At 46.3% G+C, this 19581-nt stretch overlaps 1 protein-coding gene across 1 annotated transcript in view; it reads left to right on the top strand.

The window, feature by feature from the left end:
- TNPO3 (transportin 3) overlaps nucleotides 1-19581 on the top strand; it is a 228239-nt gene that overhangs the window by 33958 nt on the left and 174700 nt on the right. Inside the window, exons 2-4 of the mRNA XM_063926695.1 lie at nucleotides 5121-5321; nucleotides 13326-13399; nucleotides 13524-13680. Coding sequence (XP_063782765.1) covers nucleotides 5121-5321; nucleotides 13326-13399; nucleotides 13524-13680 — 432 coding nt within the window. The remainder of the gene's footprint in view (nucleotides 1-5120; nucleotides 5322-13325; nucleotides 13400-13523; nucleotides 13681-19581) is intronic.

Genomic DNA, 19581 nt, shown 5'->3' on the forward strand with positions numbered 1-19581 from the left:
GAAAAGGGTGTTTCTCCCGGGGGAGAAGGCTCAGGAGCTTGTGACTCACGTCAGAAACCTCTTAAAACCAAAACAGGTGTCTGTGCATCACTGCAAGCGAGTCCTGGGAAAGATGGTGGCGTCATACGAGGCCATTCCCTTCGGCAGGTTCAATGCGAGGATCTTTCAGTGGGATCTGTTGGACAAGTGGTCCGGATCGCATCTTCAGATGCATCGGCTGATCACCCTATCCCCCAGGACCAGGGTGTCTCTTCTGTGGTGGCTGCAGAGTGCTCACCTTCTCGAGGGCCGCAGGTTCGGCATACAGGACTGGGTCCTGGTGACCACGGATGCAAGCCTCCGAGGATGGGGGGCAGTCACTCATGGAAGAAACTTCCAAGGGGTGTGGTCAGGTCAGGAGGCTTGTCTGCACATCAATATCCTGGAACTAAGGGCCATATACAACGCCCTGAGTCAAGCGGAGCCTCTGCTTCGCAACCAACCGGTGCTGATTCAGTCAGACAACATCACCGCAGTGGCTCACGTAAACCGCCAGGGCAGCACAAGAAGCAGGGTGGCGATGGCGGAAGCCACCAGGATTCTTCGTTGGGCGGAGAATCACGTGCAAGCACTGTCAGCAGTGTTCATTCCAGGAGTGGACAACTGGGAAGCAGACTTCCTCAGCAGACACAACCTCCACCCGGGAGAGTGGGGACTTCATCAAGAAGTCTTCACGCAGATTACAGATCGATGGGAACTGCCACAGGTGGACATGATGGCATCCCGCCTGAACAAAAAGCTAAAAAGGTATTGCGCCAGGTCAAGGGACCCTCAGGCGATAGCTGTGGACGCACTAGTGACACCGTGGGTGTTCCAGTCGGTCTATGTATTTCCTCCTCTTCCTCTCATACCCAAGGTGCTGAGAATCGTAAGAAAAAGAGGAGTGAGAACAATACTCATTGTTCCGGATTGGCCAAGAAGGACTTGGTACCCGGAAGTGCAAGAAATGCTCACAGAGGACCCATGGCCTCTGCCTCTCAGACGTCCTGTTACAACAGGGGCCCTGTCTGTTCCAAGACTTACCGCTGCTGCGTTTGACGGCATGGCGGTTGAACGCCGGATCCTAGCGGAAAAAGGCATTCCAGATTAAGTTATTCCTACGCTGATAAAGGCTAGGAAGGACGTGACAGCTAAACATTATCACCGTATATGGCGAAAATATGTTGCTTGGTGTGAGGCCGGGAAGGCCCCAACAGAGGAATTCCAGCTGGGCCGGTTCCTGCACTTCGTACAGTCAGGAGTGACTATTGTCTTGAAATTGGTGTCCATAAAGGTCCAGATTTCAGCCCTATCCATTTTCTTTCAGAAAGAACTGGCTTCTCTTCCTGAAGTTCAGACGTTTGTTAAGGGAGTGCTGCATATTCAGCCCCCTTTTGTGCCACCAGTGGCACCTTGGGATCTCAACGTGGTGTTGGGTTTCCTGAAATCCCACTGGTTTGAGCCACTTAAAACCGTGGAGCTAAAGTATCTCACGTGGAAAGTGGTAATTCTATTGGCCTTAGCTTCGGCTAGGCGTGTGTCAGAATTGGCGGCTTTGTCATGTAAAAGCCCCTATCTGGTTTTTCATATGGACAGGGCAGAATTACGAACTCGTCCACAATTTCTGCCAAAGGTGGTGTCCTCTTTTCATTTGAACCAACCTATTGTGGTGTCTGCGGCTACTCGTGACTTGGAGGATTCCAAGTTGCTTGATGTAGTCAGGGCTTTGAAGATTTATGTGACCAGAACGGTTGGAGTCAGGAAAACTGACTCGCTGTTTATCCTGTATGCATCCAACAAGCTGGGTGCTCCTGCTTCAAAGCAAACCATTGCTCGCTGGATCTGTAACATGATTCAGCAGGCTCATTCTGCGGCTGGATTGCCGCATCCGAAATCAGTAAAAGCCCATTCCACAAGGAAAGTGGGCTCTTCTTGGGCGGCTGCCCGAGGGGTCTCGGCATTACAGCTTTGCTGAGCAGCTACTTGGTCAGGTTCAAACACCTTTGCAAAATTCTACAAGTTTGATACCCTGGCTGAGGAGGACCTTGTGTTTGCTTATTCGGTGCTGCAAAGTCATCCGCACTCTCCCGCCCTTTTGGGAGCTTTGGTATAATCCCCATGGTCCTTACGGAGTCCCCAGCATCCACTAGGACGTTAGATTAACCGGTGAGTAAAATCTTATTTCCTCTATTTCTCGTAGTCCATAGTGGATGCTGGGCGCCCGTCCCAAGTGCGGATTTTCTGCAATACGTGTATATAGTTATTGCTTAATAAAGGGTTATGTTATGTGGCATCCGTTGAGTGATGCTCGATTGTTCATACTGTTAACTGGGTATGTTATCACAAGTTGTACGGTGTGATTGGTGTGGCTGGTATGAGTCTTACCCTGGATTCCAAAATCCTTTCCTTGTAATGTCAGCTCTTCCGGGCACAGTTTCCTTAACTGAGGTCTGGAGGAGGGGCATAGAGGGAGGAGCCAGTGCACACCAGTAGTACTAAATATTTTTTAGAGTTCCCAGACTCCTGCGGAGCTTATCTATTCCCCATGGTCCTTACGGAGTCCCCAGCATCCACTACGGACTACGAGAAATAGATTTACCGGTGAGTAAAATCTTATTTTTTTTTTTCAAGGGATCATAGGTGTACAACCTCCATATGTACCCCTAGTAGCTCCATGGAATCTCTCTGTAGTATTGAACCATTAAAGTCAGTGGACCTCAAATGGTTGACGGCTAAGACAATATTTTTGCTGGCTATTGCTTCTGCCAGGAGGGTTTAAGACTTAGGAGCTCTCTCCTGTCATCCGCCTTTTCCTGATATTTCATCATGACAGGGTTGTTCTATGGTAGAGATTTTCAACCTTTTACATCTCGCGGCACACTGAACAAGATTTAAATATTGCCAAGGTACACTCCACTATAATTAGTGTTCACTCTAGGCTGTTTTGTCCTGCCCATTTTTTAGCAGGCAAAACCCGCCCTGCCCGAACAGCCGCCCGCTTTCAGCCCTCCCGCCGTGTATAGATGCCGTGCGCATGCGCGCGGCATCTATTCACGCATTGGGAGAGAGCTGGGGGAAGCCCAGCACCGACGGAGGTGCTGGGCACGCCCCCAACAGTGACTTCGCCGGCCACAGACGCTCTCTGTAGTAGCGTCTGTGGGCCGCCCCGCCCCCTAAAATGATGTAGGCGTGGCCACACCCCCTAATTTGCGCGGCCGTTCCCCCGTTTCGAAGCCGCGCACACATATGCCCCCGGAGTCCGGCGCCATGCCCCTTTTCACTCCTAGAGTGAACACTAATAATGGTGATGCATGGTGCAGTTGCGTGTCCTAGGATGTCATGTCGCAACTTCTCCATAGGTGACGCCTGAGCCACATTCGAGAAAGCCAGAAGAGTCCAACAATGCCCCGGCCCAAAATTAGAACTGGCTATGCAACCACTAAACCCACCAGTATTGATTGTTCCAGGGCCTCAGTAACGGCAAAACGCTGACGGGCCTGGCTCTGCTTATGTGGTGGCACACCTGGAGACTGCTCAGAGCACACTAGTGTGCCACGGCACAGTGGTTGAAAATGGTTGAAAAATACTGTTCTACGGACTAGGCCTAGGTACCTTCCTAAGGTTTGACCTTAATCAGGAAATAATAGTGCAGGCGTTGTCTCCCCAGATCTTTCAGCAAAAGAACGGTCTTTGGATGTAGTACGTGCCCTACGTATCAACATAGACCGAACCAGTTCTATCAGAAGATACGTCTCTGTATTCATACTTTGTCGATTTCACAAGCGTGGCTGGCCAGCTAACAAACGGACGCTGGCCAGATGGATTAGAATGGTTATTGCCCAAGCATACAATCAAACTGATTTGTCTGTCCCAACGTCAATTTCTGCACATTCTACTAGATCTGTATATCCCTCATGAGCGGCACGCCGTGGGGCATCTCCTTAGCAATTATGTAAGGTCGCCACGTGGTCTTCCATTCGCACGCATCTAAAATTCTAAAGGCCCTCAGTGATTGCGCCGAGTCCAAAAAAAAGTGGGACCCCTCGCTTTTAAAAATTGGGGTCCTACCTGTCCTTTTCTGGGCCCACCGGAATGAAGGTTTTTATTTAATCTTGTTATAAAAATATAAAGAGACAGTGCTTTGTGGGGAAGGGGCGTGGCCACCTAATAGTGGCAATTCATACACCACACAGTAGTGCACCTTATACACTTTGTGCCAGGCAGAGCACCTTATACACTTTGCGCCAGGCAGAGCGCTGAGACGCATTGCGCCAGGCATCGTTGAGGGAACACCCTACAGCAAGCCCATCCACCACCCCACGCACAGCCTGCTGCAGCCCGGGCTTACATGCCGCTGGAGGAAGGGGGGACGGACACCTGGCTGGGGGCACAGGCACAGGGCAGATGCGGAGCGGCACTCGCCGTTGTGGAGGAGGACACTGTGCCGGGTGAACGGGGCCAGTCTCTTGGTGCTAACGGGGAGGAGGTGGGGCAGTGCCAGGTGAGCGAGGCTAATCTGCCAGCGCTGCAGCACAGATTCATGGTGCTGGCGGCGGGGCCCAGCCCAGGTCCGCGCGCAGTGCCGCTGTGAGGGGGGATCAAACCGTGCCGAACTGGCGGGAGACACTGCAGACTATGATTGGCTGCTCCTCCCTGCTGCAATAAGCAGCCCTCCAGCTGTTATGTTGAACTACACATTCCAGCATGCCCTGCAACAGGTTTAGCAAGGCCAAATAGCAAAATTGTGGCTGAGATAAGTAGTTCCAGAGCAGCTGGAGGGCTGCTTATTGCCCACCCTTGCGCTGGAGTCTTGTGGAGAGTGGCTGCTAGGGTCTTGTGCATCTGTAGACAACTCATCTGTTTCTTTTGTGCACGTTTTTAGAACGCTAGCAGCCAGGCCTGTTGCAATATTAATATTGTAGAACGTGTTAATATTACAGTTGGATTAGCATTCTATATAATAATTGAAATTTGTATATCCTAAGATATAAGTGGAAGGCACGCTTGCGGTGACTTTACATATACAGACTCCATTATACTAGTAAATACATAATCTAGACTGCTGTTAAGTACATGCTTGACTCTTACTGTTCTCTACATAGGTGTATGCTTGGGAGATCTCGGACCATTTGTTGCAGATACACCAGGATGTGGAGTCTTGCTACTTTGCAGCACAAACCATGAAGATGAAGATTCAGACCTCTTTTTATGAACTACCCACAGACTCCCATGCTTCTCTTCGGGATTCTTTGTTGTCACATATACAGAACCTGAAGGACATGTCTCCTGTTATTGTAACTCAGGTAAGGCGTGTTCAATTTCTGCGTCTGATATGTTGATACATTTTACTAATATAGTTCATATGAGCTCCGTTTAGTAGCAAGCAAAATGAATGACATGATCAGGAGAATATTACACCACCAGGAAAGTGGGAAAGTTTCCACTGGGCAGGTCCCATTCTCTGCTCTACCGTGTTGGCTTACACTGCTGGCCAGACCCGTTGCAGCGTTCCACTGTTGAACACAAACCGGAAGCAGTAATTTGTTGTGACTAGCGGACACTTTCGGGTGCTGTTGGCCAGGCGGGAGCTACGGCATAGAGTTGCAGGTACTGGTTCCAGTGGCGAGCGATGAGTATTGCCCCCTGGGAAATACAGTACCCACCCTAACCACCCCCTTGGCCTCTGGAACATACTGTACTCTCCACCCCCCTCTTTCCTGGCCTACAGAACATGTTTTTTGTCTGAGATGCACCACTCGTGTCCTGATGGTGTTCATATAGAGTTGCAGTACAGATTCAGATGCACGCACCAAGAGGTGTATTAGAAATGTGTTGGGCCGTCCTATGCAGTTACAAGGAGTTTGCTAATCAGGTGGAGATGTAACGTAGTGTGGGCGTGTTGCTGAAAGTGGTTGCGTGTAGAGATGCTATATTGCTCACATTGGAAACAGTGGGGGGAATTCAGTTTTTTAATCGCGCCCGATCTCCCATCTATAGTGACCGGAGATCGTGGGGCGATATTCAATTGTAGCTTTAACCCTATCCTCATAACCTGTCTAGAACCCCTAATCATTACCATTTCTTACATTTGTCTTTAAAAAGCCACACTTCTTCTCTGACTCTCTAAACATCACACCTTATATTCACCACTCTCACTCCAAAACTGCCCCAGCCAGGCGCCAATAAAGAAAATCCTGCTCAGATGCTCACTATATACGTTTTATGATAATGCTTTTTTCCTACTACATTGCCATCTCTCATTAAACAAACCTCTTCATCCCCCATGTCCACCAACTTACTGTCATATGACTTCTTTATTCTTCCTCACCTCCTGTCGTCAACATTACTGTTCTTGACTTTTCCAGTTCTTTAAAGGCAACATTTTTACTATGCACCATAAAATAGCCTCTCACCAGATCAAGGTCCACCCTTTCCATCACTTACCATGCCACCCTAAACTCCTTCAGTTTTATAAAGCAGCCTGAGGTCCTATTTCCTCTCTTTAGCATGCCTCCCTCGATTTCTCCCTCCAAAGTTCCTCTGCTCTCGCTCCTCCAACACTTGCCAGCATGTTGCTTACTTGTTTAAACTTTCCCACCTTTTAAAAAATTTTTTTTTCCTTTTGCATATTTTTTTCTTGTCTTTTCAAGAAACCCTCTGTTGAACCACCTACTATCCAACAACTGCCCTTTTTCTATGCTCCCATTACTTCCACCATTTTTTAACAATTTATCTTCAAACAACTCACCCACTTTTTCTCTTTCCAGTCTAGTTTTTGCCCACTTTACGCTACAAATGACCTACTTTTAACGAACAAAGTCAAAATGCCACTTCTCCTGCATCGTACTCCTCTTTGCCACCACTGTTAATCATTCTTTTCTTTAACACCCTTTATTGCCTTGGTCTTAACGACACTGCACACTTCTGGTTTGCCATTTACCTCTCTGGCTACTTCAGTGTTTTGACTCTTCTTCGTCTCCTTGACTCTTTTTATACACTCCCTTCAGTGAACTCATAAACTGTTTCGACCTCTTAATATAAGCTCTTGTCCAAGGGCTCCTCAAACGTAACATGTTAAATATGAGCTTGTTGTGTCTACCCCTGTGAATGTCTGGAACGGGATGCGGTTATGTTACGGTTGATTGGGATCCCTGCAGTCAGCATGCCAACGCCGGAATCCTGAGCACTGAATGCCGCCAGACGCGATGCCAACACCCATAGAGTGGGAATTTAACCTGTGGCGAGCCACTGAGCCCGCTGTGTGGTGAGTGCAGCAAGCCCGCAAAGGGCTCTTTTGCGCTTGCCCCGCTGCTGGCATTCTGGTGGTCGGTATCCCGGCGCCGGGATCCCAACACCCGTAGTACACCCAACATGCCTTCCTTCCATGCATCTCTAGTCTTGTCACAAGATTCACCCCTGCTTGTCTACTCAAAACCTCACCCTAATTCTGTCTCCAGGAATTTTGCTGCTTTGCTTTTTCAACTTAACCTCTTTTTCTCCAACTAGAGTCTACACAACCTATAATCTTTCAAATGCTTCGACAAAACCAACTGCTTCATGCTTGGCTATTATATACTAACCTTTTAGACTCTCTTGGCCATTTCTGCTTCCACCACTCACACTGTCCTCATCACTCTCCAGAATGCAAGGTCTTACAGACAGGGGGGGGGGGGAGGGGGGTCATTCCGACCCGTTCGCACGCTGCAGTTTGTCGCAGCGGTGCGAACGGGTCGGAACTGTGCATGCCTGGTGGTCGCATTGCGACGCGGCCAGTGAAAAAAGTGATCGCAGCGGCAATCGCAAGAAGACTGACAGGCGGGAGGCGTTCCGGGGCGTCAGCTGACCGTTTTTCAGGCATGGTGAGGCGAACGCAGGCGTTTGGAGGGTGGATGTCTGATGTCAATTCCGTGACCTTCGTCGCTGAATCCGTCGCACAGGGTAAGTAAGTCTTGTTTTGCAGGAACCTTTTTTTTTTTTTTTTTTAGCATAGCAGGGCTGCACAAGCGATCCCAGCCCTACTAAGTTACTGGAGCTAATAACACTGGCAAAAACATATATATAAGTGCCTAGGCACTAAATATAAGACCCCCGCAAGTCTAAATATTCAAATTTGAGCGGGACTACAGCGCGCCAGGAGGGGGAGTGGCTTAGCCCTCACAGCTTACCACACTTATTTGGTGCTATCAAAGCAGCGCAGTGATCATATATTATATTTTTTGTAGTATATGGGCACTGGGGTGAGCTGGTATACTCCCTCTGTGTTCTCTCTAACAGGCTTCTCTGTGGGTCTGTCCCCTTTTACCAGTGTGAGTGTGTGTATGTCTGTACGGTGTGTCGACATGTCTGAGGCTGAGTGCTCCTCCCCGGAGGAGGTTACTGGGGGCGCAGAGAAAGAGTTGGGAGTGTGTCTGTCGGCACCTCCGACTGCTGATTGGGTGGCCATGTTAAGTACATGAATGCAAATGTGGCATTATTGTCTAAGAGGCTGGATAAATCTGATTCTCAGACTCAAACGTGGAGAAAATCTATGGAGGAAGCCTTATCCCAGGTACAGGCACCCTCGGGTCACAAAAGCTTTAATTTACCCAGATGGTGGATTCTGATACCGACACGGACTCTGATTCCAGTGTCGACTTTAGTGAGATCAGTTTACATCCAAGAGTGGTGAAGAGTATTCAGTACATGATTGTGGCAATTAAAGATGTTTTACATATTTCTGAGGTGCCTGCTGTTCCAGATACAAGGGTTTGTTTATATAAAGGGAAAAAGCCTGAGGTTACGTTTTCCCCCCTCTCATGAACTGAATGCTCTTTGTGAAAAAGCTTGGGAATCGCCTGACAAAAGGTGGCAGGTTCCCAAGAGAATTTTTATGGCATATCCTTTCCCCTCTGTCGACAGGGAAAAGTGGGAGTCATCTCCCAATGTGGACAAGGCACTCTCCCGGCTGTCCAAAAAGGTGGCAATTCCGTCTCCAGACACTGCTACCCTCAAGGACCCTGCGGATCATAAGCAGGAAACGACATTAAAAGCTATTTATGTCACTACGGGTGCACTCCTCAGACCTGCCGTGGCGTCGGCTTGGGTGAGTAGTGCTATTGCTAAGTGGGCTGATAATTTGTCATCTGATATGGATACCCTGGATAGAGATAACAATATAAAGGTAGTGTCTTATTTGGGGACGGCCTCGCTGACCTGGTGTCTACCGCTACAGCGGGTAAGTTATCTTTTCTTCCTTATGTTCCAGCACAACAGAAAAAGGCACCCCATTATCAGGTGCATTCCTTTCGGCCTAATAGATACAAAAAAGGAAGAGGCTCGTCCTTCCTTGCTTCAAAAGGTAGAGGAAGGGGAAAAAGGGCGCCTGCTGCGTCAGGCTCCCAGGACCAAAAGTCCTCCCCGGCCTCTGCCAAGTCCACCGCATGACGCTGGGGCTCCCTTACGGGAGTCCGTGCCGGTGGGGGCGCGTCTCAGACTCTTCAGTCAGGTCTGGGTCCACTCGGGCCTAGATCCTTGGGTGTTAGACATTGTGTCCCAAGGATACAAACTGGAGTTTCAGGACCAGCCCCCCCACCAATTTTTCAAATCCGCTTTGCCAGTTTCTGTCCCAGAAAAGGAAGTAGTGAGTGCGGCAATACAAAAGCTGTGTCAACAGTGTGTCATTGTCCCGGTATCCCCGTCCCAATGGGGAGAAGGGTTTTATTCAAGCCTCTTTGTCGTACCAAAGCCGGATCCTGAACCTAAAATCCCTCAACCTGTATTTGAAAACTTTCTCAAGTTCAAAATGGAATCTCTTCGGGCAGTGATCTCCAGTCTAGAAGGGGGGGATTTTATGGCGTCAGTAGACCTAAAAGATGCCTACTTGCACGTCCCGATATATCCTCCACATCAGGCGTTCCTGAGATTTGCGGTGCAGGATTGTCATTACCAATTTCAGACGTTGCCGTTTGGGCTTTCCCCGGCCCAGAGGGTCTTCACCAAAGTGTTGGCGGAAATGATGGTGCTCCTACACAAGCAAGGTGTCACAATTATCCCGTACTTGGACGATCTCCTGATAAAGGCGAGATCGAAGGAGCAGTTGCTAAGAAATGTGTAACTCTCCCTGACTGTTCTGCAACATCATGGTTGGATTCTAAATTTGCCAAGATCTCAGTTGATTCCGACAACTCTGCTGCCTTTCTTGGGCATGATCTTGGACACGGAACTGCAAAGAGTGTTTCTTCCAGCGGAAAATGCTCTGGAAATCCAATGCATGGTCAAGGAGATTCTGAAACCAGCAAGAGTGTCGATTCATCAATGCACTCGAGTGCTAGGGAAGATGGTTGCGGCTTACGAAGCCATTCTGTTTGGCATGTTTCATGCAAGGGTGTTTCAGTGGGACCTGCTGGACAAATGGTCTGGGTCCCACCTGCACTTGCACCTGAAAATAAGTCTATCTTCCAGGACCAGAATTTCTCTCCTGTGGTGGCTGCAAAGTTCTCACCTTCTAGAGGGACGCAGGTTCGGAATCCAGGATTGGGTCCTGCTGACCACGGATGCAAGTCTCCGAGGCTGGGGAGCAGTCACGCTAGGAAGAAGTTTCCAGGGAAAATGGTCAAGCCAGGAAACTTGTCTCCACATAAACGTTCTGGAGTTAAGAGCCATTTACAACGGCCTTCTACAAACGGAACACCATCTTCGAGGTCTACCTGTCCTGATTCAGTCGGACAACGTAACAGCGGTAGTGTACGTAAACCGTCAAGGCGGAACAAGGAGCAGAGCGGCAATGGCGGAGGCCACAAGAGTTCTCCGCTGGGCGGAAAAGCATGTGAGCGCTCTGTCAGCAGTCTTTCTTCCGGCCGTGGACAACTGGGAAGCAGACTTCCTCAGCAGACACGATCTCCATCCGGGAGAGTGGGCTCTTCATCAAGAGGTATTTGCAGAAGTGACAAGGCATTGGGGAATTCCTCAAATAGACATGATGGCGTCTCGCCTCAACAAGAAGCTTCCGAGGTACTGTTCCAGGTCAAGGGACCCCCAAGCCAGTGCAGTGGACGCCCTGGTAACTCCGTGGGTGTTTCAGTCGGTATATGTGTTCCCTCCTCTTCCTCTCATTCCGAAAGTGTTGAGGATCATAAGACGAACAAGAGTTCTGGCAATACTCGTCGTTCCAGATTGGCCACGGAGGGCCTGGTATCCGGATCTTCAGGAATTACTCATAGAAGATCCTTGGCCGCTTCCTCTCAGAGGACCTATTACTGCAAGGGCCATGCGTATTTCAGGACTTACTGCGGCTGCGTTTGACGGCGTCGAGGTTGAACGCCAAATTCTAGCTCGAAAGGGTCTTCCCGGGGAAGTCATCCCCACTCTCCTTAAGGCTAGAAAGGAGGTCACAGCGAAGCATTATTACCGTATTTGGAGAGAATATGTGTCGTGGTGTGAGGCCAGGAAAGCTCCTGCGGAGGAGTTTCATCTGGGTCGTTTCCTCCATTTTTTGCAGGCAGGTGTGGATGCAGGCCTAAAATTAGGTTCCATAAAACTGCAGATTTCGGCTTTTATCTATTTTCTTTCAAAAAGAAATGGCTGCCCTTCCTGAAGTTCAGACTTTCGTGAAGGGAGTGCTACATATCCATCCTCCATTTGTGGCACCGTGGGATCTTGACGTGGTGTTAAAATTTCTTATGTCTCACTGGTTTGAACCTCTGCGAAAGGTTGAGTTGAAATTTCTCACTTGGAAAGTGGTCATGCTTTTGGCCTTGGCGTCCGCCAGACGGGTGTCGGAATTGGCGGCTTTGTCTCAGAAGAACCCATATTTGATTTTCCATCTGGATAGAGCGGAATTGAGGACTCGTCAACAATTTCTGCCGAAGGTGGTTTCTTCGTTTCACATAAACCAACCTATTGTGGTGCCAGTGGCTACGGATGCCGTGGCAGTGCCAAAATATCTCAATGTGGTACGAGCATTGAAGATTTATGTCGCCAGAACGGCTCTTGTGAGGAAAACCGAGGCTTTGTTTGTCCTGTATGCTTCCAACAAGATTGGAAATCCTGCTTCCAAGCAGACTATTGCGCGCTGGATTTGTAATACGATTCAGCACACTCATTCTACGGCTGGATTGCCGTTGCCGAAGTCGGTGAAGGCCCTATTATACCAGGAAGGTGGGCTCATCTTAGGCGGCTGCCCGAGGGGTCTCGGCACTTCAGCTTTGCCGAGCAGCTACGTGGTCGGGTTCAAACACTTTTGCTAAATTCTACAAATTTGATACCCTGGCTGATGAGGACCTCATGTTTGCTCAGTCTGTGCTGCAGAGTCGTCCGCACTCTCCCGCCCGATCTGGAGCTTTGGTATAGACCCCATGGTCCTTTTTGGAGTCCCCAGCATCCTCTAGGACGTAAGAGAAAATAGGATTTTAATACCTACCGGTAAATCCTTTTCTCCTAGTCCGTAGAGGATGCTGGGCGCCCATCCCAGTGCGTACTGTGTTTGCAGTTGGCTTGTTAGTTGTTGTTTTCGGTTACACGAAGGTTGTGTATCGGTTATTTTCAGCTTCTTGCTGTCTTTCGTTCATACTGTTCTCTGGTATTCCTGGTAATCCAGTTGTACGGTGTGTTGTGGTGTGAGCTGGTATGTATCTCACCCTTGGTTTTAACAAAAATCCTTTTCCTCGAAATGTCCGTCTCCCTGGGCACAGTACCTATAACTGAGGTCTGGAGGTGGGGCATAGAGGGAGGAGCCAGTTTCACACCCAGTCAGTCTTTGTGTGCCCATGTCTCCTGCGGATCCAGTCTATACCCCATGGTCCTTTTGGTGTCCCCAGCATCCTCTACGGACTAGGAGAAAAGGATTTACCGGTAGGTATTAAAATCCTTTTTTTTTTTTTTTTTTTTTTGTGGGTCGACTTCTTCGTAAAGTGACGGGGAACCCCAATTAGTGCACCGAGACTCCTCGCATGGCTCGCTTCGCTTGCCATGCTTTGGGCACGGTGCCTCGCCCCACCACTGCTGCGCTCGGCACAGGTTACCGTTCTCAATTGTAGTCCACATGGATTGTAAAAAAGTTAAAAAAAAAAAAAAAAAGAGTGAAACTCATGTCGACCTTTTGAACTGTCGACCTAGTGACCCTGTCGACCTAATGCATGTCGACCAATAATGGTAGACCTAATGACCGGATCCTGCTTAACCACACCAGTCGTATATAATGATAGCTTAACCAAGCTGTGAAAAGTGGAATTAAAATGGGCATCTGGGAACAAGCCAAAAAGTGGGAATTTGGCTGTACAGTTTTGGGTAGGAAGTGATAACAGAACATTTTTTTTTATTTTTTTTTGTAGCTGGCTTTAGCAATAGCAGATCTTGCCCTGCAGATGGCTTCTTGGAAAGGCTGCGTGCAAACACTTGTAGAATCGTAAGTACTTTCTTACAACATGTTGGCTTCACCTGACTTCTGAATGAACTTGCTGGGCTGATTACATTGGTGTATAATGTATGATGGATGTTCCTTACTGAACTTGACCTGTCCTATTCTGTAGGTATAGCAATGAATCTGCATCATTGCCCTTCCTCTTGGAGATCCTCACTGTGCTGCCAGAGGAGGTCCATAGCCGATCCCTACGCATTGGTGCTAATAGGCGCTCTGAGATAATTGAGGACCTGGCCTATTACTCAAGTACTGTGGTGTCTCTTCTGGTAAGAACGTGTATTTGCAATATTGAGAACTTCTTGTAAAAGATTTGTGCGGTTTATTTCTGCTCATATATCACCAAGTGTATATATGTGTTTTATGTATGTATGTATGCAACACAGGTGCCGATGTCGTCCGATCTCACAGATTAGCTATTGTAGCTCATATTGCTATAAAAGTAAATGCTAGCTTTGACTTTGGGTTCTAGCATATTCATGTGGTGTTATTTTGACGCGTACCACCAACCTAAACATTGTTGCACTCCAAGTACACCACTTCATGGAAAAAGTGGGGCAGATGTATTAACCCGGAGAAGGCATAAGGAAGTGATAAACCAGTGATATGTGCAAGGTGATAAAGGCACCAGCCAATCAACTCCAATATGTAAATTAACAGTTAGGATCTGATTGGCTGCTGCCTTTATCACCTTGCACAGATCACTGGTTTATCACTTCCTTATGCCTTCTCCAGATTAATACATCTGCCTCAGTATTTCCTGATGGCAGTATCCTCTTTCAGCAGTATTACGTACCCTGCTATACTGCAAAAATTGTTCAGGAGTGGTTTGAGGAACATAACAAAGAGTTCAACGTGTTTATTTAGCACAGATCTCAATTCAGTCAAGTATATGTGGAATGTGCTTAAAAAAACAAAACATCTGTCTAAAGGCCTGTACACACTGGTCGATGTATCGGCCGTTCTCTTGAACGGCCGATACATCGCGGGACCGTCGGCCAGTGTGTACGGGCGATACGTCTGTGAACTCCGTCGTTCACAGACGTATCGCGTCGGCCGCGCAGCACAGCCGACAGCCAATATATCTAACGATATATTGGCCCGTCGCTGTGTGTGTACGAGACCGCCCGTACACATGCGGCGGCGGCCGGCGGTGATTGACAGGTGAACTGGGCAGACGCGAGCGCCCGCCCGCCCAGTTCATGACGTCAGTCCCCCGACGGATCGGGCTGTGTGTATGCACAGCACACTGCCCGATCCGTACATAGATATATCTGCAGATCAATTGATCTGCAGATATATCTAATAGTGTGTACCCACCTTTAGAGAAATTTATTACGAATCTCAAAGGCAAGTGGCAGACATTTTTCTGGAGACCAAAATGCACTGTGACCTGTGTAAATAGCCTGTATGTACACTTTTGTGTCTGTGTGATTGGATGAGTAGTAGGGAAATCGGGAAATGTGTCACAAAATCCAATGTAATGAAAGATGTCTCTCAGAAGAGGGGGGACAATGGTGGCAAAAGAAAGCCTTTACACTGGTGAGCTTTAACTGAGGTGATGCATGGGGCGTGCAGGGTTTGACCTGAGGATATATTATGTAAACTGCTTTGATGTTTGTATTTGACGAAGAGGGCAAAGCCTTGGGCTGGGAGGGTGGGATCAGGAGGTAGTGCAGGAGAATAGAGAAGAAAAGTGAGTTGATGGCAAAAAGGCTTGGTGGATTATAACACTTGGTAGATATTAGGGAACTTAAGCAGATTTGCTTGGCAGACTCCACATCAAAAGTTTTAGAATCACATCATACTTCCAGTATTATTGAAATTAAGTAATTCGAGTTCATTGAATAGCCTGAAATGTCACAAAGATAACTGGGAAACTGCTGGAGGTTAAGAAAAAATATTAGGATATTGAAACTTTAAGATTTAGTAAATTTCAAAGTTATTAGAATAAAAATCCATTTCAGGAAACAAGTAATATGTTAAAAGCTTACAGCTGTTCTACAGCACTGTCAAAGAGGCTTGTCTGGGCAATGACGCACAACCTGTAGACTGACGACTGGAAGGTGTATGCCGCCGAGTAGGCAAAAGGATAGTTCCTCAGTGTGTGCGTTTATTTACGAAGCCCCAAATTTAGGGTAATGGTGTACTTTTGCTATTAAGTCCCCTGTGATAGCAATTGTCAAAAGTGGAGAAGGGAGTATGATGATCTGGTGCTCTTTTGCTGGATCCCAAGTCAGGGACTTGCCCAGCATGCCTTGCACTCTGAACCAAAAGAGCAACCATGCAGCATGATGCAATACTCTTTGGTCTAGGCCTAGTTGGTCAAGGTTTCATGCTGCAGTAAGATAATGAACCAAAAGGCCAGGCTGTATCAGAACCACCTTTTGAGGAAAATATGGGAGCCTTCAAATCATGAATGGCCAGCGCAGTCTTCACAAGTAATCTCCATCAAGCTGGTTTGAGATGATCTGGACAGAAGAGTGAAAGTAAAGCTACCTACACTTGGTAATGATACCAAGTGTATCACATTTGTGGGAACTTCTGCAAGTGTTAGGAAGAAATGTAATCAAACAGTATTAGATCTATTTGGTGGTGGTTCTGTCTGCAAAAGTTGGATACTTTGAGGAGACAAATATTTAGATAACATTTTGTTAAATAATTCTGATTTTCATTTTTTAATCTCCCAATTATTTTTGTTATATTCTTTTAAGTCAGTACATTGAGAAATACAACAATAGATTTTGATGAGTGCAGCCGCTTCACGTTGATAAACCTGGTCTATTTGGGTGGGACATGCTAAAAAAAAAATGTAAATATGAATATCTCCCCACAATCTCCAGTCACTTTAGATGGGAGCTTGGGCATGAAAAAACAATTGAATCCCCCTCTTTGAATGTTGATTTTTGAAATGCTAACGTCAGAATGTCAACATTAGGATCAGGCTGTGGGACGGGACGGGACGGGAGGGTTCGGGATCGGGGGACAGTATTCGAACACTGGTGCAACAGATTATTCTGCCGGAACTGACAATCACACGATCGCTTGGACCCAGAAGCCACCAAGACCGTGTAAGGGATCACTGGCCCACCAGAGATGATATGTTGACATTCTGTTATGTCGACATTTCATTGGTTTCCAAATTTGATATGATTTTTACCCTTGTAAGACAAAAAGATGATTTTAGAGGCGATCTCTCTGACTGTCCTCCGTTATTATTGTCTGCCACCCCCCCAGCTCTTCCACCTTTACAAGAACTTTCCAAATTTGTGTGCCCAGAGCTTTTTATTGGTGTACAATACTGATATTCCATTGTGGGGAGAAAATGTTATTTGCTATGGGCTTTCTTGGAAGAACTGGCTTAAAGCTTTTGTACAAATATTTTGCTGTATACCATTTTTTTTTAATGAACTATAGAAAAGTATATATATATATATATATATATATATATATATATATATATATATATATATATATATATATATATATATATATATATATATATATATATATATATATATATATATATATATATATTTTTTTTTTTTTTTTTTTTTTTCGTCCATTGATCTTGATCTGTCCCAAAAAACATTATACACTTGTGCAGTGTAGGAAATAAAAATATATTTGGTGAATTGGTACATTTATAAAAAGTAACAAAATATGGAGGGATAAATACCTTCTAGTCATTAAGTAATTAACTTTGTTCACTGGGGGCAAGGCTTCTAGTTCACTGCACAGAGTTGTTTGGCATTTGGTGTCCTCTGAAGGTTGATTGCAAATAGAATGGAGATAATATTCCTTCATCTTAAAGGGACATGCCTTCAAATAGATTAAAACTTTTTTTTTTGTGGAAGTATGACGTTAAAAAGCTTCGTAAGTGGGAAACTTAACCCATCTAAAAAAATTCGCATCAATCACTTTTGTGTATTAAACTTCTTTTTTGTTAGAGAGCAATTCTTGCAGTAGACTGAAAAAAAAATAAACACCTGGCTAAATGATGGACATTGAATATAATGAATGCCAGCAGTCCTGCGATAAATGAGCAAATAACTTCTGAGTGGCCAGATCATGTAAAAAAATAAACCAAATTTTGCCTGTTCCTCACAAGGCCCTCCATGGGCTGATCCCCCTACGACTGCTCTACTCTGTCCACCACACACCACTTCAGCAAATAATCCAGGTGACCTCCTCCAATCCTGCGGGAGATTCTTCAGGCTGTCGCCTCTTCTGAGCAGCATGTTACTGACCAGATAGGACAGCTGCAACTAGATATTTCCCTGCTGCACCACGTTCTTCAGAAAATCCGTGAGTGGGTTGGTGAGGTAGAGCATAGGAAATCTGCTGTGCAGGATCTTACTTCTCCCATGCAGGATAAGTATTCCCGGTTGACTTTGGTTAAGTCCAAACTATCAAACATGAAAGGTCGACTCAAACGCAGCAAAGAGTGGAAGGCTCTGCACCAGAGTACTTCCTGGAGATAGACTGATAAGTATGCCTTTACTCCTCATTTTACTGTGGAGTGGGCTCACCGACTTACATCACAGCCGCCTCCGCCGGGTGCCCCATCTTGGACTTGTATAGCTGACGTCCTCCGCTTTAAGGATCGGGATGCTGTCTTGTGACCTTCACCATGGCCCTCTTAAGTATGATAATCACTCTTTCTGTCTCTCTGGATTTTGCTCTGGATGTTCAAAAATCTTGCTCACAGTTCTTGCAAATCAAGTAGAAACTCTGTGATATGCAGATTCAATATTCTATGCTCTTCCCTGCTCTCCTCCTTATGGTGCATGATGGGTTCTCTCATTGCAGAGTTTTGACTGGACCACCTCCCTGGACCACCTCCCGCGAGTACATCGTTGATCGGGTTATACCATGTGTTTCCTCAGTGATCACTTTTTACTTAACTATTGCCTCCTTATTGTGCCTTTGTTTATTATGGGTGGGCTTTTTAACATTTAACTGTTTTTATATTTGCTGTTGGCACTTTTTTTAAGGACTGTGTTTTTTTTTTTTGTTTTTTTTTATGAAGCAAGGGTTCTTCACTAGAATTAACATTAGGTTCTCTTAGAGTCCCCACTTATCGTTCATGGTTTATAGTTTTTAGCTTTTAGCTTAGTTTTTTTTTTCTTCTCTTCATATTTCTTTTTAAGTTAGGGATCTAGGTATACCATAGTTCTCAGCAGTCATCCAGAGTGGGCTGGAGTTGGTTCACTGTGTTTTTTTTATTCCCTTATCATTTTTGCAATTGTATTATCATTGCTAGTACTGTTATGTTTAGCTGGTGGCTACACTGTGGGCCATTTATTTAGGTTTCTTAGCAAACCAAAAAAGCACACTAATGGTCAAAACCATCTTGCACTGCAGGTGGCGCTGAAGTTAAATGTTGTTGTTATCCTTTATTTATATGGCGCCACAAGGGTTCTGCAGCGCTCGGTTACAGAGTACATATGCACATAATCAAAACCGGAAAACAGTGATTAACAGTTGAAGACAATATAGGACAAGTACAGGGCAGCTAAGCATAACTACATCAGTAGACGACACTGATAATTATCAAGGTGGCCGAGATCTGCAGGATTTGGCCAGTTGAGGATTATTAAAGTAAGAAAAGGATAAGCACATGAGGGAAGAGGGCCCTACTCGTGAGAGCTTACATTCTAAAGGGGAGAGGCAGACAAACAGGGGTGACACAGATGGGGTAGACCGAGCGTGGGACAAAGGGTTAGGATGAGATTTAGCTTGGTTTGGTAAAGAAGTGGGTCTTAAGAGCCCGTTAGAAGTTCTGTGGAGAGGTAGAGAATTCCAGAGTAAGGAAGCAGCACGTTAAAAATCTTGGATATAGGAGTGGGAGGAAGTAATGTTCAGAGTGATTTTAGGTTTTTATAGGGTGTGTTCAAACTGAAATCTAAATTGCAGTGTATTTACCCTGCACAGAAACAATATGACCCACCCAAATCTAACTCTCTATGCACATGTTACATCTGCAGTGCAGCATGGGTTTTGCCTATTAGTGTGCCTTTTTTAGTTTGCTATCAAACCTGAATAACTCCCTGTATTCACTAGTTATCTGCTGATCCGTGCATATATCATTTGTATGCTTTATTGTTCCTATGTTAGATTACGTGTTTCTTGTACTTCCTGTGGATTGGCTAGCCTGTCGTTCACTT

The sequence above is a fragment of the Pseudophryne corroboree genome, chromosome 6, assembly GCF_028390025.1.
Source record: "Pseudophryne corroboree isolate aPseCor3 chromosome 6, aPseCor3.hap2, whole genome shotgun sequence".
Taxonomy (NCBI): Eukaryota; Metazoa; Chordata; class Amphibia; order Anura; family Myobatrachidae; genus Pseudophryne; species Pseudophryne corroboree.